This window comes from Oryctolagus cuniculus, chromosome 17 (genome assembly GCF_964237555.1).
Source record: "Oryctolagus cuniculus chromosome 17, mOryCun1.1, whole genome shotgun sequence".
NCBI classification, from domain to species: Eukaryota; Metazoa; Chordata; class Mammalia; order Lagomorpha; family Leporidae; genus Oryctolagus; species Oryctolagus cuniculus.
Genome location: NC_091448.1, coordinates 17,769,051 through 17,793,384, shown reverse-complemented (window position 1 = coordinate 17,793,384; position 24,334 = coordinate 17,769,051). Strand labels below are relative to the sequence as shown.

The following is a 24,334-nucleotide window of genomic DNA, read 5'->3' as shown; positions in this document are numbered from 1 at the left end:
GACACCCAGCGGCTCCTGAAACAGGCACGGGGAAGACCGTGCGCCCCTGAGACGTGGACCTAGTCACCTGGACACAGGTGTGCCTCAGGGGAGACAGGGGTTACAAGGCCCCACCCCCAACTCCTCAAACTCTCCGTGTCGTGAAAGCAAGGCAGTCAGAGACTGCTCTAGGTTACAGGGGCCTGGAGAGATAGGACAGCAAAATGCAGTGCTCAATGTTGTTAAAAATCTTTATTTATTTGAAAGCCACAGTGACCAAGAGAGGAAGAAACAGAGTGACATCCCCAATGGCCACATTGGCCAGGACTGGACCAGGCGGAAACCAGACACGTGGAACTCCATCCAGGTCTCCCACATGGGTTGAAGGGGCCCAAGGACTTGGGCCATCTTCTGCTGCCTTCCCAGGGGCATTAGCAGAGAGCTGGATGGGAAGTGGAGTAGCTCGGCCTGGAACTGGCACTCCGATACGAAACAACAGAGACGCGAGCAGCAGTTCACCTGCTGCGCCACAGCACCGGCCCTCGCAATGCTCGGTCTGGACCCTGGACCAGGAAGAAATGTGAGAAAGGCCATCTCCAGGGCCAGCCGGGGAAGTCTGGATCTGGACAGTGTCAAGGCCAGCCTCTGGCCAGGAAGCCGACCGGTGGTTCGGCTGGGGAAGGTTCGCGATGCGAGAGACGTGTGATGGAGGATTTCAGGGTCCTGGTGCCTGCATGATTCTCACAGACCCCTGGGCAAAACAAATATGCACACACAAAGAGAGGTGGTAAACGTGGCTACATGTCTGTAAGGGGGTGGGGGACGCCACGGGCAGAGTACCCAGCTCATGACTGTCTCAAGAAGCACCATTCCCCGGGAAGAGTGGGCAGCAGGCAGCCGGAGGTGGAGAGGCCTTGGGGCCTGTTTGTGGAGTGGTTTACAGGCGGGGGTGGGCGGGCTTGCATGGTGGGCAGTGGAAGGACACAGGGCTGGGAGACAAAGCCTGGGTCCGCCTCCCAGCAAGGGGACCTTCTGTCTTCTGTGAGTACTTAACCGTTCTGTGCCTCTTTCCCTCTCTGAAAAGGGATGTGCCACCCGGTGAGAAAATCCAGGAGAAGCCGGAGCCCAGAGATGACTGTCGTGGCTCAGGACCAGTTGGCCTGGGTCCGGAGCACCGAGGGCGCAGGTGCAGGGGGAGATGCAGGTGCCTGGGAGGCTGGGCTGTGGTCCCACCTCTGCCTGCCTCTCTTGGGACCCCAGTGAGTGTCGTGGGCCCTGAAGAGTAGAAGCAGGTGTGGGCCTGAGCCCGAGGATCACCACTCTGTGGCCTTCAGCTGAGGAAGGGCCTCCTCGGGCCAGCGGCCCCCAGGAGCATGCTGGGAAGGCCATGTGGCTGGAGGCGGCACTGGGATGGGGTGGGGGGAACCCCCTCTGGTTCCTCCCATGGGACCTAAGGGCTCCTGCTCAGCCTTATCCTGCCCCCTCGGGAAGAAGGCTCTAGAAGCCCCTGCCAACTTCAAGGGGGACCAGGCTCCAGCCTGGCCTGACTCAGTGTGTCATCTGGGATGGGTTACTTCCTCGCTCAAGGCCTCAGTTTACCCAGAATCCATAAAATGGGGTGATTCACCCCTCCTTCGTCTGCCCCTGTGGAGAGGCAGCTGGAGGGCCAGGGACCCCTGCTTTAGGGGCAGGCAGGTCTGGGTTCAAATCCTGCCATTGCTGCTTGCTAGAAGCCATCAGGATTGTCCACACCCACAGGCCCCACACCCTGAACCACTGCGGGTGGTCACATACACTGCGGCTGGGTAATCGCAATACAAATGCACACAGACTTACAGTGAGGAGTTTGTCGGTTTATTGTCCTTCTCCCCTATGGGGATGTCAACACTCCGAGGCAGGGACTTGCCCATCGGCTGAGTGATCAGGAGACGAAGGCTCCCCTTTGCGGCTCTACAATGTGCTGAGACCGAAAGCTCTTGAAGTTCATGGTTGTTAGGAAGCTTTAGAAAGCAAGAAGCACTCTGCAGGGTGGCCTGGGTCTGCCCGCGGGGTCGCATGTTTGCAGACCAGAGGGCGGGGGGCACTGCGGGTCCTAGGAGCCGGGCAGGGGTGTCCAGGGGCGAGGGAGGGCGGGGGCAGGGGCGCCTGGCCACCTGTGGCCCCAGGCACTTTGTCCAGTGGGCTCCCTCGTGCTAACAGCCAGGTGGGAATGCAGGTCTGGGTTGCCTGTGCACCTGATTCTTCTAGGCTGGCCAGAAATCCAGTGCGGAACGATTCATTCTTCGAAAGAAAAGCATGAATAAGAGCGAACAGGAGCCGGGCGCACTCGCCCAACCGCCTGGGGCCATGTGGGCAGGGGCTGTCCACGCCATCCTTATCTCTCCGGGTCCCTCACAGTCACGGTCCCCAAAAAGCCAGGGACCCCGCTAGAGGGAAATGCCTGCTGGCCACCCGGATCCAGTGGCTTCTTCCCTGAGACGCTGGACTGGAGGGAGGTCAGCTCCTGTAGTGCCCGGCTTTGCAGATGGTCTGCAAATAGTCCCGGAACACATCTCTGCAGTGTGGCTTCCAGCACAGCCCTCCCCTCTCCGCACGGCCCCACCCGCCTCGCCGGGACTGTGGAGGGAGCGACAGACACAAGAGGCACAGCGCATTTCTGAGCCCTGAACGTGTTCCCCGCAGGCCGGGTGCCCCGCTCCCCGTGCGGTCAGGACCACCCCCAGTCAAGCTCTCCTACCAGAGCATAGCATCTCCACAGCCCAGCAAAGAGGGCACCCGGCCCCGAGACCCAGGCTCCGCCCCACCTGCCTGTGTCCAGCTCAGCGGGGACTCCAGGGGGCCCGGGGCCAATCTCCCCAGACAGATGGCTCCCGGGCAACATACACCCCTACATGTGCTGCCCATGAAATATAGAAACTATATAAATAACATAAATACTTTCCCATTTAGCATAGCTGTATAAATTATTCTCTTTTGCCCTAAAAACTATATATGTGAGGTAGACAAAATACCCTGTGAGAATTTCCCTTAAAGCTGTAGAGGGAGGGGTCCGTGGCCACTCTGGTGCCCAGGGGACCCAGCAGGGCTGTGGGGGATCCCTGGGGGTGACTGGAGGGGGAAGGGTGGGAGCAGAGTAGGGGCGGGGAGGAAGGGGCTTCACAGAGAGGGCCCATGAGCTGAGGCCCCCCGAGCCTGCTGCTGGGCTCTGCTGGCCATGGAGTCGGGGTGCAGACCGCACGCTGTGGGATCAGGGAGCCCTGGCTCCCAAGTTGCCCCCAAGCCCCTCCTCCTGCCCATGAGCCAGGATGGAGGCAGAGCTGGGGGTCCCAGAGAAGCAGAGAGAGAGTGTCCAGGCAGCAAGGATGTAGAAATATCTAGAAAAGCAGTCCTTGACTCTTCTCCCACCAGCCACCTGGGTGAGCACAGGCAGTGGAGTGAGAGAGGTCTCCTCCTGCGCTGAGCCCCGGTCATCCAAGGTCCTCCAGATGCCCCAGGCCTGACCCACCAGAGCCAGGCAGCTCCTCCCGCCCCTGGAGCTGCCACGGACGAGGTTTCGAGCCCTCGGCGAGGCTGGAGTTTCCTGTTCAAGCCGAGGGTCAGCACCACCGGGTTCAGCGAGAGCGGAAGCTGACAGAGGGCGCGGCAGGGCCGGCCAAGCGGCCAGGGGCTTCCCGGAGGAGGTCACTTCCTCCCAGCTGGCCTTGGGCCCTGCTCTGGGCAAGCACACAGCAAAGTGACCCCGACGCAGCCTCTGTCCAGTGCCAGAGAGGCGTGTGCTGCTCAGCGGGGCCCTGTGCCCGGCCCAGGCGGGGCCACCTCTGTGCCAGTCGCTCTCTCCCTCCTGCACGTGGCCCTGGCAGGTGGCACAGGAAACGGCCACGGGAGCTGAGGAAGTTTGCGAAGTCACTTCCGGTCCTCAGGTCGGAGCCCACATGAGGACAAGGTAAGGGCTGCTGGGAAATAAGGGGCCTCCGAGGCGCCGGGCTCGGCCGAGGCTCAGCACCGGACAGCTGCAGCCGGGGCCAGGCCCGCGTTAGAGGAGCAGTCGCTTCTGACTGAGGAGCCCACCGCCCCACAGCACAAACCTCAGTCGCGCCGGGGGTCTCCCAGCCCGGGCGGGCCTCGGCCACGGAGCAGACCCCAGAGCAGGCTGAGAAGCTGAGCTTGGCCCCTGCCTGCTGGGTGCCAGGAGACTGTCCTCCTTCTCTGGGCTGGGAAAGTCGGGGGAGGTCGCCCTCTCCCTGCACACCCTGGGGACTGGCTCTCCCCACTGCGCTCCCTCCACGGCTGGCCTTATTGTGGGTAACTCCAAGACAGGAGCAAGGCCTCAGTGCGGGCCCATTTAACCCAGGGTTTCCAGGCATGAATCTGGCCGCGGTCCCCTCGAGCCCAGACAGTTTTCCTTCCTCCATATAAGCAGCTCCTTCCCCCTGGCCTCTCTGCCCATGACAGGGGAAGGGAAGCCACAGGGGTAGAGAAGGTGTGGGGCACCCAGAGCTCCCTGCAACTGGAGCAGGGCTGGGGGCTAGACCGCCCCACACCAGCTGACGCCCACCTTGGCTCCCGTCATCAGCCCAAAAGTGCACCTGCCAGCATGCGTCCCAGGGAGAGCCCCCGCCCCCGGAACCTGGTCCTGCCCTCCTTGTGGTCTCCCTTATCTCATTCGCTTCCCTTTCCACTCCTGCCTCTGGCTCCCAGTTCTCCACGAGGTTGGGGGCCCTTGCTTCAGGGATGGGGCTTGGCTTCCCTTTGCTGACTGCTGGGATTGCGGGCAGACAAAAAGCTGGCCAGGGACGGTGAGCTGCCCGCTCACGGGCGTTGGCACATCCCTCGGTGTGTGTGTGCGTGCCGGGCATGCCCGCCCAGAGGGGCTGCTGGACAGGCACCAAAGGCAGCCCTGGCCGCGCCTGGTTGGCTGCCTGGGCAGCAGGCCTAGTGCTTACAGGTGTACACCAGCTCCTCCTGCACGCACTGCTGGCACTCCACGTAGCAGCACCACTGCACCTGGCAGTGGCAGGAGAAGGCCACCAGGCGACTCTGCGTGTCGTAGCCCCGCCCGCAGCACAGGCTGCCGCAGCTGGCCTCCCGGGAGCACACCCTGCCCGCCGTGCCGGGAGAGTACTTGCTGGGCCGACAGAAGCTGGGCGAGTCTTCCAGGTAGACCAGGTCCCCGGGCCGGGGGGCCAGGCCCTTGGCGGGGCTGCCTGGCTTGGAGGGGGCCCAGAGCTCCAGGCGGCCCAAGGCCTCGTTGGTGGCGCTGGACACCTTGACAGCCGAGTCATAGCGCAGTTTCAGCACCTCGCCCGTCTCGCGGAACGGGGCAAGCTGCTTCCAGCAGGTGCGCACCGCACAGGAGCCCGACACGCCGTGGCACTTACACGTGGTCCTGAGGCCGCTCTTCACAGCCTGAGGGGAGAGGCAGGAGGGAGGCGTGGTCAGAGCCCAGGGCCCAGGGGCCACCCTGGAGGTAGGAAGCAGGCAGAGGCAGCCCTGGGCTAGTGTGCCTGCCCTGGGGACAGCAGTGTGGACCCATCTGTGCCCAGCTCCTCCCCTTGACCTGGAGTTCTTGTGGAGTAGACAACCTGTGCAACAGAACACAGGAGCTCTGGTCTACACAACCCACCATAGAACACAGAACTCAGTTCCTGACAAACTGGAACGCTGGCCTCTCCCAGCCTTCTCACCCCAACACTCTTCAGTACTTTTGTTCCCCAGTTCTTCCACTGCTGTGTGACCTTAGCTAAGTTCCTCCCCTCTCTGGGCCTCCTCCATTCATGCAGTGTGGGAGGGTTGGGGTTGCCCAAGATCAAAGCTTTCAAAGGAAGTTGGCTTCTAGGATCCTCAGCAGGTGCAGCCCTTAGAATCAAGACCCCAGGGGCTGGCGCTGCAGCACAGCGAGTAAAGCTGCTGCCTGGCAGTGCCGGCATCCCATATGGGTGCCAGTTCAAGTCCTGGCTGCTTCTCTTCCGATCCAGCTCTCTGCTATGGCCTGGAAAAGCAGTAGAAAATGGCCCAAGTCCTTAGGCCCCTGCGCCCGTGTGGGAGGCCCGGAAGAAGCTCCTAGCTCCTGGCTTCAGATCAGCACAGCTCCAGCCGTTGTGGCCATGTTGGGAGTGAACCAGCGGATCAAAGACCTCACTCTCTCTTTCTGCCTCTGCCTGTTACTCTGCCTTTCAAATTAATAATAAATAAATCTTAAAAAAAAATTGGGACCCCCGTCCAAACACGTTCCTGCTTCCCGGGGCCTGGCCCCAAGCCGGGCTCCTGCTGCTGCCCAGCCCCTGAGGGTGCCCTGGCAGCCAGCAGCGGTCCAGCGCAGATGGCCAGGGAATGCTGGCTGAAGAACGCAGCTCATCCCGGGATGGCTCTGCGTGTGTGTTGGGGAGCAGAGTGCGGGCCCCCCGCAGACCTGGCTCCCTGGAGGCGGAGGGCACCTTGGGCGGTGGGAAACGTGCTCACCTTGATGCCCACGTGGGTGTTGTGGGCGTCCACCCGTGCCCGCAGGTCCTTGCTTCCTCGCTTGGGTCCCAGGAAGTTGCTCAGAAACTTGGTGCTGTACTTGAGGTTGTCGCCACACACGCCCCACTGCCAGGCCTGCCGGCTCTGCAGCCCCGGGGAGTCATCGCAGGTGCAGCGCTCCATGCGCCCGGCGCTGCAGGCCCGGGCCAGCGCGTGGGTGAGGGCGGCCGAGGACACTGCGTACAGGAAGGCCGTCTCCTTGAAGCCTGTGCCGGGCACCCGCGGCAGGGATTGGGAGGGAGGAAGGGAGGGGAGGAAGGTCAGAGGCCATCCACCGCCCTCTGGGGGGCAGGGGGGATGGGGCATGGAGAGCAGGGCAAGGGGTCATGAACTGAGGACAGGGCTCTGGGCAAGCGTCCTTGTCACCCTCCCTGCCACTCAGGCCGCCACTGTCATGTAAAAGGAACCTCCAAACTCACTACAGGGGATGTACCCAGAATCCCAGAGGGCACCAGGACAGGGCCACCGTCTTGTCCTCACTGAGCGCACATGGAGAATTCTGGAGAAGTGACCCAGGCACCGGGCGGGGGCAGAGCCGGGGCCAAGCAGCCTCAACAACTTCCCGTGCACATGGGCCGAGTCGGACCAACCCATTTCCGAGACCCCCTCCCCCTGAGAGGTACTTCCTGCTGCTGCCACTGTGCGGCTGGCCGGTGACAGAGTGGCCTTGGCCCTCCTGCCCCACTTGTCCCAGACTGACCATCCCCCGCCCCGCCCCCACTTCCAGGACCATCGCTGCACTCAGTTGAGCCTGGGCCCACATCCGGCCTCCCACGGCCCTGCCTCCCACCTGCTCTCCAGTGTACCTGTGCTGCTGGCGACACTTGGAGACACAGACAGAAGCAGGCCATCAGCCCAGTCCCAGCCCTCTCTCTCCCTGCTGTGGCGGGGCCGGCTGTCCCCGCCACCCCCATCACCATCTCTGCACTTCCGTGACAGCTCCCATCGCCACCCCTTCCTCGTGATGCGGTGGCCTGGACGGTGTGCTTGCTGTGGGCAGAGGGCACCTGCTCCAGCTCTGTTCCCCCAGCATCCAGCACAGTGTCTGGCTCACTGTGGGCCCCTCCCCCCAGATGCTGAGCGGAGGGGTGGGTGGAGGCATGGAGGGGCCTAGGAAGAATCGAGGGGGCTGGGTGGGAACGGGAAGGAAGGAGGGAGTGATGGATCCACAGACGCGATGAGCCGAGACGCGGGAATGGGTGAACGAAGCATCATTCGTGCTGTCTGGCCAGTTCTTACCTCTCGGCCTCCCTTGCACGTGCTTGCACTTCGTTTCATGTGTGTGCGTGTGCGTGTGCATGTGTGTGCGCATGTGGGCGCGTGGAGGAGGCAGAGGGAGGTGACAGGGGACCACCGTCTCATCAGCGGGCTCCCAGGAGTGGGCTTGCGTCTCCTCCTGTCTGGGGTCTCCCTAGCTCTCTGCCTCCCCACCCTGGCCTTCCACAGGCCCTCATAACCCCGGGCTCCCCCGCCGACCCAGCCCTGGGCCCCACCTCTCTTGAGCAGCCCGGTCCTCCCCTCCAGGCTGCAGTTCCAGCGCTCCTGCCGGAACTGGAACTGGCACTCGAGCAGGCCGAGGCGCGCGGCGTCCCGCAGGGTCTCTGCCAGGCCGGGCTCGCGCCGGCACAGCTGCTTCTGCCGGCGGGACAGCTTCAGCAGGTCGCACTGCTTCAGGTGGGCGCCCCCCTGTGCCGGGGCTGCCGCGGTGCCCAGGCCGGGGAAGGGCGTCAGGACCTCGCGCCCGGTCAAGCTGGAAGGGATGAGAGGAGGGAGGGGATGAGCCTCGGGGGACACAGTGGGTGCAGACCAAGGGTGCAGAGCCCTGGGGATGGGGGGGGCTTCCTGGGGGCTCCAAGCATCTCCCTCCTGGGCAGCAGGCCGGCCTCAGCGGCTGCATCCCCTTTTTACAGCGTGGGAAGCCAAGGCGCTTGGACAAGGTTTGGTGCAGAGCCTCAACCTGTTACCACATCAGTCTCTGCTCTTCTTGCCCACCCTAGCCCCCAGGGTGCCAGGTTCCCAGGACCCACACTTGGCCATCCTGATTCTGTTGGTTTGGTGCGGGGCCTGGGAATCGGCATACTGACCACCTCGCCCTGGGCAGCGTCTGTGAGCAGGGACATTTGGGAAACACGCACGTGGCATGGGCCGCTGCTTACACCCAGGAGCCGCCTGCCCAAGAGGGGCTGGAGACGCAGGCAGACACCCAGGGGAGACGCCGATACCCCTCCCTTCCTCACGTGGCGCTGCTGCCCAGGTAACCCCAAAGCCAACCAGACCCATTAGGCCACCCAGAGAGACCCCCAGCCCCCGTCCGCCGGGCGCCTGGTGCTGATTGTTGCTTGGGGAACCCCGGGGGAAGAGGCAGGGAGGGCAGTCCGAGAAGGGAGGAAGCTGGATTCCCCCCAGGCCACGGAGGCTGGGCTTCGGCTTTCCCTTTCGGAAGCCCACCCATTCTGCAGAGTTCTAGGCCTGACTGTCGCTTCTCAGCTGGGCAATGGCGAGCCTGGTTTTCTCCTCTGCCGAGTGCACAGGGCAGCCCTGCAGCCCTCCCAGGCTCGCGGGGAGGATGGCGGGCCAGGGTGCACACTGGGGTTTCCCAGGCTTCGCCTCCTAACCAGGCAGAGTCCGTCTTCCGTCCACACAAAGGGTTTGTGAGTGACAGGCCCAGCTCACGCAAGAACAGCGGGAGCTCTAGAATCAGAGCCCCCCCCTCCAGTCTCTGAGAAGCACTGGTCCACAGCTCCTCCTCTCCCACGCCGCATGCCCACAGTGTGTGCGGGGTGGAGGGCAGGGGGCACTCACACCCTTCCAGGGCCCGGGCCAGGGAAGGCACCCCTTTCTGGAACATGCCAGCCTCGCGGAGGGAAAGGGGCAAAGGAGGAGGCAGGCAAAGGCTCTCCGGGCCCCTGCTCGGGTGTGGCATCCGCCACGGAGACCCCCGTGCCACCGGTGAGGACAAGAGCCCTCAGAGGCTGGGGGGCCCTCGTGGGACTGAGCCAAGGAGGACATAGTTCTGATTGCAGCCACCTGCCTTAGCCAGGACATCTGGCTGCATGCCACGCCCTCTCTGCCTGCCCCAGCAGCAGGAAGGCTCCCCCGAGGGTGTGGGGCCCGGCCTGGCCCCAGGTGCTCCCAGAAAGCGCCCGTGGACCGCCAGCCCGTCAGGTGCAGCCAGCCCAGTGTGGCGCGTATCTCGGAACCCTCCGAGCTGAGACTGATGTTATCGGGCTGCGCTGGGCCTGGCCTGGCCTTGGGCTCCCCTCCCAGACAGGGTGAGGGCAGGGGCCCGTTAATCATTAATCTGGGGGCAAATGGTAAATTTCCAGTCCACCAGGCCTACACCCAAACTCCTCCCTGCAGCCTGGCAGGAAACCCTCAGAACTTGACCCTTGGCAGGTCCAGGGCAGAACCAGCGTCCCCTGAGACCGAGGAGGGCAGCGTGGAGGGCGGCCAGGCGGCTGCATCCCTCGGGTCCTCACGTGTCCTCCTCCCCCTGCCAGGGGCGGGGCTCAGGGGCAGCTTCTGCTCACACAACCCCCAGGCCTTAGACACTGGGACCTCCCCAGGAGGAGCTGATGGACAGATGGGAGAACAAGCAGGAGTGACAGGAACTTTGGCCAATGGGGCTGCGCATCTCTCCAGGCCTGTGTCAAATGCTATTTTGAAAGGAGCTACTGCCATCCTATCATCATCGATGCATCATAGGTCCTATTATACAATGCATCAACATGATATTTGTCACATAACATGTGTATGTTACCATACTTGCTCCTAAGCCCTTTAAATGGCTATTGTGGATGGCAGTTGGGGCGGCTGCCCACCTGTTCCTTCTACCTATGTGGTGACCATGGGTTCCCTGTCACTCATTTCATACAGTACGACCTCACTGCCCTGCTTTGTTGATTGGACTGATGGTGATCACATGACCCCCTCTGGCCTGTCCCTGGAATCTGGACAGCGAATTAAGAGAGCACACAAGAGTGGCGCTGTGGCACACTAGGCTAAGCCTCTGCCTGTGGCCCTGGCGTCCCATATGGGCGCCGATTCGAGTCCTGGCTGCTCCACTTCCACTCCAGCTCTCTGCTGTTCTCAGTTTCGTGTAATAGACCCTGAGATTGATGGCTCCGGGAGTCCAGTATAAAGTCGGTTAATTTTATTAGCAGTAATGGCACTAAGTGGTGATTAATGGCCAGGAAAGGCAGTCAACCGCACACAGGCCTGAGGCTACGCTGGGCCCTGGTCCACCCAGCTCTGCTCCCAAAGAAGATTCCCTGGCACTGCCTCAGGGGTCCCCACGGGGCCTCTGAGGACAGCGGAGGGAACCTCGGGACCTAGTTCCCTTTTGTTTGCTTTCTACCTTGCAGACTGAAGAAGCGGTGCCATGACATCAAACTAAGGAAATGAGCAATAGATTTCCCTAGGTAGTGCTAGCGAATTCTCCTACGAGTGCCCACCGAGGGCATCTGCCAGGGCAGGTTGGTTTCTTTCGGGACCTCAGAATGCGCCAGCCCAGTCAGGGGTCGGCTGGCCTGATTCTCTCCTCTGAAAGAAACCACGCTCTGGCTTCCAGGCCTCGGGACCCCATGCCAGGGTCCCACCATGAACTCTCAATTGCCCACACGTTAGCTGAGCCCCACGGGGGTAAAAGGCACATGGCGGCAGGGACCCAAGCACTTGGGCCATCATCTGCTGCCTCCCCAGGCACATCAGCAGGAAGCCGGATCAGAAGCAGAGCAGCCAGCACTCAAACTGGCAGTCTGATACGGGATGCGGGATACCGCTGTTGCATAGAGTGGCCTAACCCACTGCACCACGATGCCGGGGCCCCAGAAGACACTGCCCCATAGCCGATGAGGCGCTATCAGCCAAGCAAGTGACCAGCATTCGGAACTACAGGCCAGAGGAACACAACCTGAGGGCTTGCTAATTGTTATTCTGGGCTGGGTGTGAGGGCAGGGGCAGCTGTTTCTTGGGCTTCTGCCCAGCCCAAGTGCTCCGGAACCACCTGGGACCTCCACTCCCCCAGCTGGGCTCACCCAGGCTGATAGGAAAACAGCAACCCCCCGTAGCCAGTTTCCAGCCCATACCCCACCCCCACACAACAAGATGCCGCCGGCCCAGGACATCCCAGCCATCTCCTCCTCTCTGCTGATGAACGCCAGGTGCCTCTGAGGACGGCATCTCACCCAGCCCCTCACCCCCAGAGCGCCTCTGTCCACGCCGGGCCCTGGCTTCCCCACAGCCTTCCTCACTGCCCGGCGCTCACCTCGACCATGGCTGTGGCTAACGCGGCCCCATGAGGCTGACCTTGAAGGAAGCAGAAGCCTTTCCTCCCCAGAGCCCAGGGACACCCCCCTTCAACAGTCACCACCTCCTGCCCCCAAGCTGTTCTGGCCTTGGGAATCTGGTCCCAGCTATGCAGGAATGTCCATCCCCCTACCCCCAGCCCATTCCATCCAACAAGTACGCATGGGCTCATGGGAGAGCTCAACAGGAGACACACTGCCAGGGTTCAAGTCCCACCTTCGTCTCTTAGCTGTGCTGCTGTGGCCAAGGCGCTCTTTCCGCCTTCTCTGCAAATGCAGGTACCAGCACCTCCCTGGCAGGCTTGGGTCGACGGGTTTACCCTGCCGCCTGGTAAGCTCCTGTTGTTTGTCATTATTAAATGCCTACTGTGTACTGGATGCTGGGACACAGCCCCCCAAAGACTCAGTCTGGAGGGAACAGGAGTCTCCCCACCCCACCCCACCCAACTCCCCTGAGACTCCAAGGCGGAGGGGGAAAAAGACCTGAACAGAGCTGGCTCGGCTCAGGCAGCCCGAGCGGAGCTCCCGGCACGGTCTGGGGGAGAGCCTGACCTCAGCCAGGGCCGTCCTGCCTGGAGGTGGGGCAGGCAGGAGGAAGCTCCCCTCCGCGCTGTCTGGAGGTCAGGCACCTGGGGGTGCCCCCAGCTCCCTGCTTCCAGGACCCTCCCTCCACCCAGGACGAGGCGGGGATTTCCAGGGCACCGGGCAGTGTCGGCGTGTCTGGACTCTTGGCTGGAGGGGCCAGGAGCAGCGGCTGGCACCAGGGCCACGCCGACCACCAGCAGCTGCCTGGGAACCAGGAAAGTCTTGCGCTGCCTGGGGCGTCGGCGCCCGCACTACCCCATTAGATGCGCCGATAACAGGCTTCCGCGGCGGGGCCATTTGCATGGTAAGTGAGCCCTTTGTGCTTTCATCTCCAAGGTCCCGGCCTCGCCAAGCCCCCTGCACATGCGCGCCCGCACACCCCGGCCCACGCCCTGCGCTCCCCGACTGGGGGCTCCCCACCGCGGCCACGCCGGTCCCGGGCGCTCAGCCTTCAGAGAGCGCGGCTTCACGACGGCCAGGCGTCATTCCCCTCCTCGCGTCGACCCCAAGCCTCGAATCCTCCCCTCCCTCCTCCGCCTCCTCCAGCAGGGCGCCCGGGCTTTGGCCTCCTGGACCACGCGCCCCCGGGCCTCCCCGCTGGGCTCCCCCACCCCGGATCCCGCCTGCCTTCCTTCGGCAGCTCACGCCCGGCGCCTCGTCCCGAGCCCGGCCCAGCTGTGGGCTTTTCTCTCCCAGGCGGCCCCGCTTCCTGTCTGCCAGACCCGGAGGCATCAGCGACGGCGCCCCGCATCTCCACACGCCGGGCTGTTGGGAGCGCGGCCCGTGCCCCATCTGTGCGGGAACAGCTCGCCCTAATTCCTCCGTCTCTGCCTCTCCTTAGGCTAAGACTGAAGCCCGAAGAGGAAGCCCCGGTCCCTGGCATGCAAGGGTCCGGTGGCTCGGCGGCCACACTTGTGTAGGATTTTTCCCCCACCCCCCACCCCAGGCCTATCCACGTCTGAGACCATGGGTCCTTCCCCCAGGCCCCTGGCTGAGTCCAGATCCCGCCATTCCTGTCGCCCTCCGAGATTCTGCCTGGCAGTGGCTGGGGGCTGGGAGGGGGGAAGAAGTCCAAGGTGTGCCTCTTGTGTGGGTCTCTGCTCTTACCTGTCTGCTGCCCCGGACGTTCAGGTTTTTATTGTCCAAGGTGGACCACTGACTTAGTGGCAGGGCTGGGACTGTGCCCCATATCTCCTAATTGCTGCCACCAAGCCATTGCCACAGCACAGGTCGGAGCAGGCGGGAACACAGCCAGGCAGGCTTTAGGCTAAGGGAGTCTTTGGGGCTCTTCGGATCCCCTGGGCAGCCCTAGAGGTGGCCGCCGAGGCCCTCTGATCCGAAGGCTGCTGTTCTCAGTTCCCTTTCAGCAAAAGTGACCCACCCATTCTTACTAAAGTGTGAGTGTCTGATACAATAGCAGCAACTGAGAACATTGTTTGCGAGACAGAGGGACAATCAAAGAGGATAGTGTGGAACCCTGGCAGTGGCGTGGGGGAGCCTGGTTTGGGGCTGAGGGGGAGCAGGGAGGAGGGGACTGGGATCCCTAAAGACAAGCTCCTTCCAGCCCTCACTGGAGGAGGAGCAGCTGCAGGGGCTGGTGGGGATCTCAGGGAAAGGCCAGTGGCTCCAGTGAGGGCCCCACCGTCCCAGCTCTGCCCCCAACACGTCCCAGCTCCGCCCATCCACGGGAGGCTGGCTCCTGGGCTTCCTGACTCTGAGCAAGTTATCCAGCTGGGACAGGGAACCACAGACCCCTCCCCCCCAGGCCCCCAGGCTCTGGTCTTCCCCACGGTGAGGTGAGGGAGGCTCGGGCTGGGGATGCCGTCAGTGTGGTCACTCTGTGACGCGGACGGTCCCGTGGGCTGCAGAGACCGCCCAGAGTCCACGTCCCGTCTGTTCTGCAGGCCCCAGGAGTGGCCTCCCTGCCTCTGCGCCCCCTCCTCTGGGCTGCAGGGGCAGCAGGAACCTCCCAAACGGATGGAGGAGCCAGCCCCTGGGCGCACCTGGGGAGGCCCCGGGCACGGATGAAGTCGGGAGAGGGCTCCCTCGGGAGGGCAGCCGGGTCCTCGTGGGCAGGAGCAGAGCATCGCCCCACCTCGGGCCGACCTGGACACGGAGCCAGCCGGGGCTGCAGCGGGGGCCCCCCTTCAGGCCAGGCAGGTCCACTCCTCACCCTCCTGCCAAGCTAACGCAGCCCAACCTCCACGCCTCTCTCCCCTCGATAGCCGCTGTCTGAGAACCTCTCCCAGTCCGGAAGCTCTCAGGAGACCCATGAAGCTTGCACAGACACTGCAATTATTTGTTTATTTGAAAGGCAGAGCAACAGAAAGAGAGGGAGAGAGAGATCTTCCACCTGCTGGTTCACCTCCCACATGGCTGCAATGCCAGAGCTGGGCCAAGCCACAGCCAGGAGCCAGGAACTCCATCCGGGTGTCCCGTGGGGGTGCAGGGCCCAAGCACGTGGGCCATCCTCTGCTGCCTTCTCAGGTGCATTAGTAGGAAGCTGGAGCAGACGTGAAGTGCAGTAGCTGGGACTCAAACTGGCGCTCAGATGTGGGTGCCTGCACTTACCCGGCTGTGCCCGATACAGGCCACGGTAGCCACTTTTGGGGCTCTCCCTCAGCCTCTTCGTGGCCTACCCTGCTGGCTCGCTGTCACCTTCCCTCCATGCTTCAATGGCCACCACTTACAGCTCCCCAAAACTTGCCCAAACAAGGCTGGGCTGGGCTGGAGGGGCCACGCCCTCTCCAGCCCGCAAACTGCTCTCTTGCAGTACAGACCTGGCCCCGGTCAGTTACATCCTGGGTCCTCTGAACGCGCAGCCTCCGTGGGGTACCCCACCTTGAGAGCCAGACTGGTCCCCTCTGACCTTCACCCAAACCTCCCTTTGCTACCGAGAAGTGGGCCCCAGTCTTTCCTTAAAATGCAGCTTGCACACACAGCTGTGTGGATGCAGCCGCTCGAGGTGACTTGGGCTGAAAGCTGAACCAGGTTCTTAGTTAGTTTGTTTTTTTTTTTAACAGGCAGAGTGGACAGTGAGAGAGAGACAGAGAGAAAGGTCTTCCTTTTCCATTGGTTCACCCTCCAATGGCCGCTACGGCCGGCGCACTGCAGCTGGCACACCGCTCTGATCCGAAGCCAGGAGCCAGGTGCTTCTCCTGGTCTCCCATGCGGGTGCAGGGCCCAAGCACTTGGGCCATCCTCCACTGCCTTCCTGGGCCACAGCAGAGAGCTGGCCTGGAAGAGGGGCAACCGGGACAGAATCCGGCCCCCCGACCGGGACTAGAACCCAGTGTGCCGGCGCCGCAGGCGGAGGATTAGCCTAGTGAGCCGCAGCGCCGGCCTAGGTTCTTAGTTTTATCTGCACTTCCAAGCTCCAGGAAGCTCAGGAAGCTACCACTCTGTTGTACAGGTGTGGAAAACACAGCGAGCTTTGACCTTAGCCAAAGTGAGAATATTATCGACTTTACTTCTCCAACCTGTGCGTGTCTTCCTGCAAAACAGTGCGCAAGGCATCTGATGACGGGTGCTGCCCAGCCCTTCCTGGGGACCTCACGTTATGCCTGCCATCTGCGCCCTGCTACCTCTCTAAGCCCTGGGAAGCTTTGGGCGCATCTGGCCTCGAAGGGATTGCAACATCAAGAGACGGAAGCCAGCTGGGCTTGCCCTACAGGCAGCCTCTCTGGAGTTTCCAGGACTGAGCAAGTCTTCCCTGGCTCTTTAAGAAGCACCCCCCACCCCCGCTGCTGCCGCTTCAGTCTTCATCTGTCCAGTGAGGGGGGGTCCTGGGCCTGACCCCCAGCTCATCTCTGCTGACACCAGAATGCCCTGGAAGCACGGGCCCCTGCGGTGACTCCTGTAGTCTGATGGGGGCGCTGTTGCTCTCCTTTCCCTTTCTGATGGGGGCCAGGGCGTGGTGCAGGGCTGGCCAGGCCTTGGGGAAGTCGCGTGAGCCCAGGAGAGCCAAGCGGAAGCAGCCGGTGAGGGGGCAGGTGTGATGGGCACGCAGGGAGGGGTCGGGGGAGTGAAAAGGCCAGCGGTGAGCGGGGAGGCGAGGAGGCACTGCCCACCGGGACATCCACTGCAGACCATGACAACACGAGGGGCGTGGACAGACTCCACCTGCAGCAGGCCCCCACGCCCTGTGCGTAAAGGTGGCCATGAGTGGACGGGAGACACAAGTGCCACTTGTATAGCAAGCCGGGAGTCCAGGATGCACAGTGCAGGAAGCCCGGGGGTGAATGCCAAGGGAAGACCGTGGACAGTGGGGTGGGAGGTTTGGCGGGGGGTGGGGAGGTGGGGGTGGGGGGGGTGGACACCGAGCTGCTCCGGGAGGCAGCCTCAGGCTGGGCTCTGCAGGCAGCGCAAGGCGAGAAGGAAGAGGCTGACTTTGGATTTCTCGAGAATTCAGATCACAGTGCTGCCAGCCACCAGCTGTGTGGCTTTGGGCAAGGCTCCTGGCTTCTCTGAGCTTTCCTCCATTCATGACCACACCAGTGCCCGCCTCCTCGGTCACCATGGTGATGAGCTGATGCACACAAAACGCAGAGCACAGGATTGGACGGTGACGGGGAGCAAGATGCCACAGGGAAGGGACACATGTCACCAAAGATTCTCCTTAACCCGAGATGATCTGAGGCAGAACCCTAGGTCTCTTGGGCTTCTTATATATGGCTGGCATTTTGGCACTTTTCCATTCAGTTATTTAACTCTCTCAGGAACCCTACAAGACAGAAATTCATCCCCTTTACCGACGGGAGACCTGGCCAACTCTGAATCTCTTAGTAAGTAGCAGGTGGAGGACTGGAATGCGGATCTGTGTGACCCCAAGCTCAGTGCTCCTGACACCGTCCCGGGACCTGGGTCCATCTCCCGGCCTGCTCAGGCTGACACAGAGTGTGGGGACACATCATCCTCTCAGCACCTGGCCCACCTCCCCTCGAGCCCAACACCTACCTGAGCACATCACCCCAAAGGCACCAGCTCTGTCTTCCTAGGAGACTCCAGGCCAGGGGTCCCCTGCCTGTCCAGGGGTCCCTTTTCTGTCCTCTCCTCAGCCATAGAAAATTCACCAGCACCTGCCGAGGGGCTGCTTTGACCCTGAAGGCAACTCTGGATCCCAGCTGCCAGGTAGGGGCCATGGCCCAGCCAGGGACAGGCCCCCACCTAAATTCCTTCCCAAACACGGCAGTTCTCCATGGAGTCTGGCTTTCACTCCACTCTCCAAAGCAGTAACATTTCTTCCCTCCAAATCCTGTTTTTCTCAATTTCTTTATATATATACATATATATGCACACATATACATATACTATATATATAATAGAACTAATACCATCCAAATATATTAAACACTTAGGAATAATCTGAAAACAATTTTTGCAAGATCTGAACACCAAAAACTACCAAACACTGCCGAGGGAAATGTTAAGGTCCCTAAATAGAGAGCTGTGGCCTGATCCCAGTCGGCACACTCAGTGTTGTCAGAATGCCAGCTTTCCATAAATTTATGCACAGGCTCATGGAAATCCCAGCCCAAATCCCAGCAGGCTTTTGTGTGCATACCGACAAGTTGATACTAAAATACAAAGGACCTGAACAACCAAAATTATTTTGAAAAAGAAATACAAAGTTAGAAAATGTACAGCGCTTATTTCCAAGACTTACGGTAAAGCTACTATAACTAAGGCTGAGTGGTGTCGGTATGAGGTCAGATATGTGGATTAATGGGACAGGATAGAGAGTTCAGGAGAAGCTTCACATGCAGCGGGTGCGCTGATTCGGAACAATGACGACAGTGGATAAAGGATCATCTTTTCAACAAACGGCACTGGGACAGGTGCCTATCCACACCATGCACACTAATTAGCTCACAGTGAACCCGGGACCTACATATGAAAGCTAAAACTATGACGCTTCTAGAAGAAAATCAAGGAGGAAATCTTCCTGACTTTGGGATAGGTACCAATTTCCTGGATAAAACACCAAAAAAGCACAGAACATACAAGAAGAAGTTGATGCGTTGGACTTCATCAGAATTAGAAATGTCTGCTGACCAAGTCACCAATAAGAAAAGAAGGCAAGACAGAGACAGGGATGAAACACTGCCAGTACTTCTGATAAAGACTTGTATCCAAACTACAGTAAAAACCTTAGAGTTCTATAACAAGACAAATAACCCAATGCAAAAGACATTCAAATGACTGATATGTGCAAGAAAAAAATGTTCAACACGCCGTCTGTTAATGGGGAAATTAAGATGAAAACCACAATGAGATAACAATATGTACTCATGAAAATGGCCTCAGATTAAGACTGACAATGGTGGACAGGAATATGGAGCGACTGGAACTCTCATACATTGCTGTGCAAAATGGTACAATTACATTGGAAAAGTGACCGTTCTTGTAAGTGAAACGTATAGCTACCACACGATCCAACAGCCCAGCCCTCGGCAGTTATCCAAGAGGAATGAAGACATAAGCCCACAAAGAGAGATGTACACAGGGGCCGGCGATGGGCACGGCAGGCTGAGCTGCTGCCTGCAATGCCGGCATCCCATATGAGAATAGGTTGGAGTCCTGCGTGCCCCACTTCTGATCCAGCTCCCTGCCAATGTGCCTGGGGAAGCAGCAGAAAACGGCCCAAGTGCTTGAGTCCCTGCACCCATGGGGAGACCCAGATGGCGATCCAGGCTCCTGGCTTTGGGTTGATCCAGCCCTAGCCATTGTGGCCATTTGGGGAGTGAACCAGCAGATGGAAGACCTCTCTCTGTCTCTCCTCTCTCTAACTCTGCCTTTCAAGTAAATAAATAAATATTTAAAAACAAAAAAAGCAGGGAGAGAGGCACATGGATGCTTCCATTAGCTTTATTTGGAAGAGTCTAACACTGGAAACACCCCAGGTGTGTATCAGTTCACGAGTGGATCGGCAATCCTACACACTGGACTACGACTTTGAAAGGAAGAGAATGAGCTATGGGGATCCGTCACGATATGGATGAATCACAGGAATGTTACGTTGAGCACAAGGGTCCAGGCACAAAAGGCCGTGTCCTGTAAGAGGCTGCTTATGTGAACTTCTAAGACAGGCCAGACTAACGGAGAAGGCAGACTAACGGAGAAGGGAGGTGGGCTGGTGCCGGTGCGGGGGCTGCAGGGGTGACTGCAGAGAGACACAAGAGGTCCTCCGGGAGGGTGCACGCAAATGTGTCACACAGGTGTATACATTTGCAAAAACCTGCTGTGCGCTCATGCGTGTTCTGGTACGTAACCATGATTTGGAAAACAAATTTAAAAATGAAGCTACAGTGATGATATGTCTGCAGCCCGGGCAGCTGGTTAGGAGCCCACAAACCATCTGGAGCAAACGTGTACTGACCACTGAGTCTGTGCCAGGCACCGCGTCAGGCCCTTCATCTGCTGTCTCAATGAAGCCTCACATCTTGAGGCTGGGGCCGGCATCACCCGCAGCTCAGTGAGGTTAAGACATTTGCCCAAAGCCACATAGCCAGCAGCCAGCAGAGCTGGGATTCAAACCCAGAACTCCAAAGTCTGTGCTTTCAGAAACACTGGTGCACTATCCCTAGAGAAGAAACAACCAGGGCGGAGTCACACGTCAGAAACACTGCCAAAAGCCAGTCACGATTTTAAAAATTGCAGTCGCAAGAGCCATTTCCAGATACGGAGCTGCCGGGCTGGCATCAGGACTAAAGTGGGTGATGAGGCCTGGCTCGTGCCCGACTTGTCCCTCAGGAAGCACCCCAGATGTTAACCTCTGCAGAGCCCCTGGCCCAAATCCCAAACCAGGGGCTGGCGAGAAATCAGACTCTGTCAGGGCCTGGCCAGGGAGGGTTAGGGAACCTTAGGAACATAACCCTGGAGACAAGTGAGTTGGCTCAGGACCACAGAGAAAGTTTCAGAGCTGTGAAACTTGGCCCTGACCTCTGTCCCGCCCTGTGTCCCAGGGTCACCATGCTGCCCTCTGAAGCCCACCTACCAGGCCAGCAGGACAGTGCATCCTGTCTCACTGCTGAGGGCAGGGGAGATGTCACGGCTGCACGTGCCCTGCCATGCCAAGTGGCCTGAAAGAGTGACCCACCCTGGAGCCATGCTGCAGCAGCTGTCCCCCACCCCCAGGTCACACAGGCTGTTGGCTGTAGGGGAGGACCCAGACAGGAGGCAGGACCTGGAATCTCTCCTGCCTCCCCTGCTAATTCACTGTGTGTCACGGGTGACTCACGGAGCCATTCTGACCCTCTGCCTCCTTGTGGGCACGGCGTGCGCCCGCCCTCCACGGCTCAGGAGCAGCTCTGAGGAGCAGATGAGAGCAGGCGAACTGTGAACTTGATATGAATGATTACCCACGGTTGCCATCAGCAGAGCCAGGCTAAGGCTCGTGCCAGTGCGGCAGAAACACCTGCTGCTCTCTGTGCCACGGGCGGGGGTGACTCATCTGCAAAATGAGGGACTAACACAGGACCCGCAAGAAGCAGCGGGTTGGGCCAGGGCTCCTGGGGGTCACTTCCGGCTCAGAGGCCCATGATCCTGCCATTTCCAGGCTCCTAGAGGATCGGCTGCGTCACCTGCCCTCCTGTTGCAAGCAAAGTCGTGTTACAATCGAAAAGAGACTTCGGGTGGAAATGACCTGGGGAAGAGAGAAGCACACGGCTCCACTTCTCACTGAAGTGTGCATGAATTCCAGACAGTGGACTCTGGTGGACACGGGGAAGCCTGCTCCCCCGAGTCCCCAGAGGCTTTCCTCAGTGACCAGCTCCCGCTGAACCCCTCTGTTCTCTGAGACCACACGCTTCACTGCGTGAGGCCCGAATTCTATATTTTGGGCCAAGTGTGGGTCATGCCCCCCAAACCAGGGTGATGGCCACTTGAGCAGGCCATGTCGGCTTTGCCCAGCTGGGCTCCCATCTGGGAGAGAGGGCTCCAGTACTCAGGCCTCCTGGCCCTCACCCAGGCCCACTTGGCCATCTCCCCTGCCGTTTCCAAGGCTATCCCTCACTCAGCCGCTGAGTCGAACCCCGTGCACTGCTGAGATCTGTCCCTTCCAACATGCCAGCCAGGGTGCCCCAGATCTCCTGGAATCCCAGCCCCCCCCCCACCTCACTCTCATCTCCCACTGCAAACCCAAAGGAACAGGAGTTGTGCAAATGAGCCAGTGTCCAAGAGGATGTAGGTGCCATTCCCCCCCCCCCCCCGTTCCAGCTCAGAAACCCAAGGAGCTGAGCCACACCCATTGTCACAAGCGTTAGTTGAGCACTTACTCAGCGCTAGGCGTGACCCAACTCGGTCCTCGGGTGAAACAGGCCCTGATACCGACGTTTAACAGAGGAGAGAAGGAGCGCCAGAGGGGTTAAACGACTCCGCCAAGACCCACGCTAGTACGGGGCAGGGCTTTGGGGGAGGGCCACTAGGCTCAGTCATACCAAACATGGTCTCTTGGTACAACAGAGGAAACTGATACATACACCCATACACTGAGTAGTCTTCCCAGGTCACCCACAAGCTGAGCCCAGAGCTGGGGTCTGGGCTGATTCCTCCCTGCCCCCACACTTTCAGGGCAGACCATTGCCCACAGCCAAGGCACCTTTGAACCAGGGGTCATGACCTGGAAATTAGTCCACAGCCTGGGATCCCGCGGCGTCTGACACACCCCTCCAAGAGCAGCACCCAGAGCGCTCTCGCCTGCGGTTGTAGTTAGGCTGTAAACTGACTTGGGGTGAAGATCCGAAACAGGCAAGGGCTAACGTAACAGCCTGTCCGTCCGTGCAGCCGGCTTTGGGCGGAGGGCAGGAAGGCGCCTTAGCCGTGCTGGCTGCCACCACGACCACCCCCACGCCCAGCCCCTGCAATCCAGGGTCAGACAAGGAGGGACGGAAACAGCTGCCCTGTAGCCCTCGCCGCCGTTCCCCCTCCTGGCTCCCGCCCCACTCCCTTCCTGGGGTCACTCCAGCCGAGATCGCCCACTCAGCCGCAGACCTGCCCCCGCGCCCCTCTCCCTCGCCTGGTCCTTCTCGCTCCGGCTGCGCAGCGCGCGGGGTCCGCCGGCGTCTCCCGCGCACATCCCCACGGTCTGCCCTCGGATGCCAGCGCCTCGGAGAAGACCCACCGGCAATACCCATCCACCCAGTCCCGTGGGCCTGCGCTCCGCCGGGCGTTGGCGGAGGGTGGGGAAGGGGTTTGAGCCAAGGACCGCAGCCGACGGAGCCCGGGATGGGGCAGATAGGGCACCCGAGGGAAGATCGGAGGGCGTCAGAGCGCGCGGCCGATGCCTGGACGGGCAGAATGGGGACCAAGGCGCGCGCAGAGTTCGGGAGCTCGGGCAGGGCTGACCCCCGGCGCGGTGACCCTCGGACGCTAGAAGGTGCGATCGGCTCTGAGCCCCGGACGCCCCAGACCAAGCTCGCGGCGCGACCTCGGACCACGAAGGGGGCTAGGTCCCGCAGGGCGGCGGGTCGGAGTTCGAGACCCCGCGGGGGCCAGGGAGCGCGGGAGACGGGCAGGGGCCGGGCCGGGGGTGCGGCGGGCACTGACCCGAAGTAGGCGGCGGTGGCGGCAGCGGCGGGCAGCGCCAGCAGGCAGAGCGCGGCCAGGGCCCGCGCGGCCGGGGGGCGCATGGTGCCGGCGGCGCGGCGCCCTCTAGCATCTCCTCGCGCCGCTCGGCGCTCGCAGCGCCGCCACCAGCCGCCCGCGGGGCTTTAAACACGCCGGGGGTGCGGGGCGGGGGCTGCTCTGGGAGGGTGCGGCGCGGGCGGCACCCGCCGAGCCCCGGGCGCCGAGCCCCCGGCCCCATTGGCCCCGCTGTCCTCGCCCCGCCCTGTCGCGGGAGGGGCCGCACCGCGCCCGCCCCCGCTCCGCCCCATCTCCCCCTCCCACGCGCTCCAGGTGAGAGCTCACCTGGCGCCGCGCCCGCCCCCCCCCCCCCCTTCGGCCTGGAGAGGCCGGCATCGGGTCCCTAACTCGGGCGGGCGGAGGGACGCGCAATCTGTCCTCGGAGGTAGTGGGTGGGGTCTTGAGAGGGACGCTCCTGGAGCCTGCGGAGAAACCGTGCGGTCGCCGGCCTTCCTGCTCGGCGGGTGCGGAGCTCTGTCCCGCAGCCATGGGTCTCCCGGCGCGCAGGACCGGGTCGGCAGCACCGCCTCCCTCAGGGAGCAGGAGAAACGCGTGTGCAATCGCTGGGGGAGGGCTCTTGCTGGGTAAAGGGAGTCCAAGGGGACCCTGGGGCAGAGGAGAGGCGGAAAAGGGTGCCCTGTGTTTAAAGGGAGGGTGGGCTGTCGCGGCGCGGTGCACGGCGGGGCCTCAAGGGGCGTTTGAGGAAATGCTGCGGATGCGCACAAACCCAGACTCTCTGGGCAGTGGGGCAGGCTGAGCCGCGGGCGGGCGGGAGCGGCGGGAGACACCTGCTTTCCAAGGCGTGGAGAAGCGGAGCCTCCTGCCCCCCACCCCGAGTCCTGCAGGGAAGGCGCAGTTGCCGTCACAGCAGGGCTGGCCCCAGTGTAGGAGCCAGACCCGCAGCCGATGACCCCAGCGAGATTCAGAGTGTTTCTGAGAATCTTGATCACGGCGTCAAATCAAGCAAGACAAAACGTAACTTGCAATGAGGGCCAAATCCTGCATGCAAGGTTTCCCCCAGAACCAGGCATGCGTGTGGAACATCAGGTGAGAGCGACCTTGGCGTGGAGCAGACGCCAGGCTGAGGAGGGGCCTGGGAGAGGTCAAGGTGGCGGTTGTGACCTTAGCAGCAGGAACGGAGGAAGCCCCCAAAATAGTGAGCCTCGTTTATTCAGCTCAGCTCCTCCCGCAATGAGCGGAGCAGGAGATTCGTCATCTGGAAGCGTCCTGCCAGTCCCATCGAATCTCCTGGTTCTGCTTATGGAAGCTGCTCGGCCGCGCGTGCTGTGCAGAGACCTGGAGTCGGCCCACGTAAGTTGTGA

General features: G+C 61.3%; 1 protein-coding gene across 1 annotated transcript; it reads right to left on the bottom strand.

Annotated features, from left to right (window-relative positions):
- Nucleotides 1–3,915: 3,915 nt before the first annotated feature.
- Nucleotides 3,916–23,067, bottom strand: WNT9B (Wnt family member 9B). The gene is made up of 4 exons (XM_051825039.2): nt 22,935–23,067; nt 7,992–8,248; nt 6,439–6,704; nt 3,916–5,385 (listed from the first exon to the last, which is right to left on the bottom strand). Exons 1-4 carry the CDS (start codon nt 23,015–23,017, stop codon nt 4,912–4,914), a joined length of 1,080 nt encoding a protein of 359 aa, XP_051680999.1. The 5' UTR covers nt 23,018–23,067; the 3' UTR covers nt 3,916–4,911.
- Nucleotides 23,068–24,334: the final 1,267 nt, after the last annotated feature.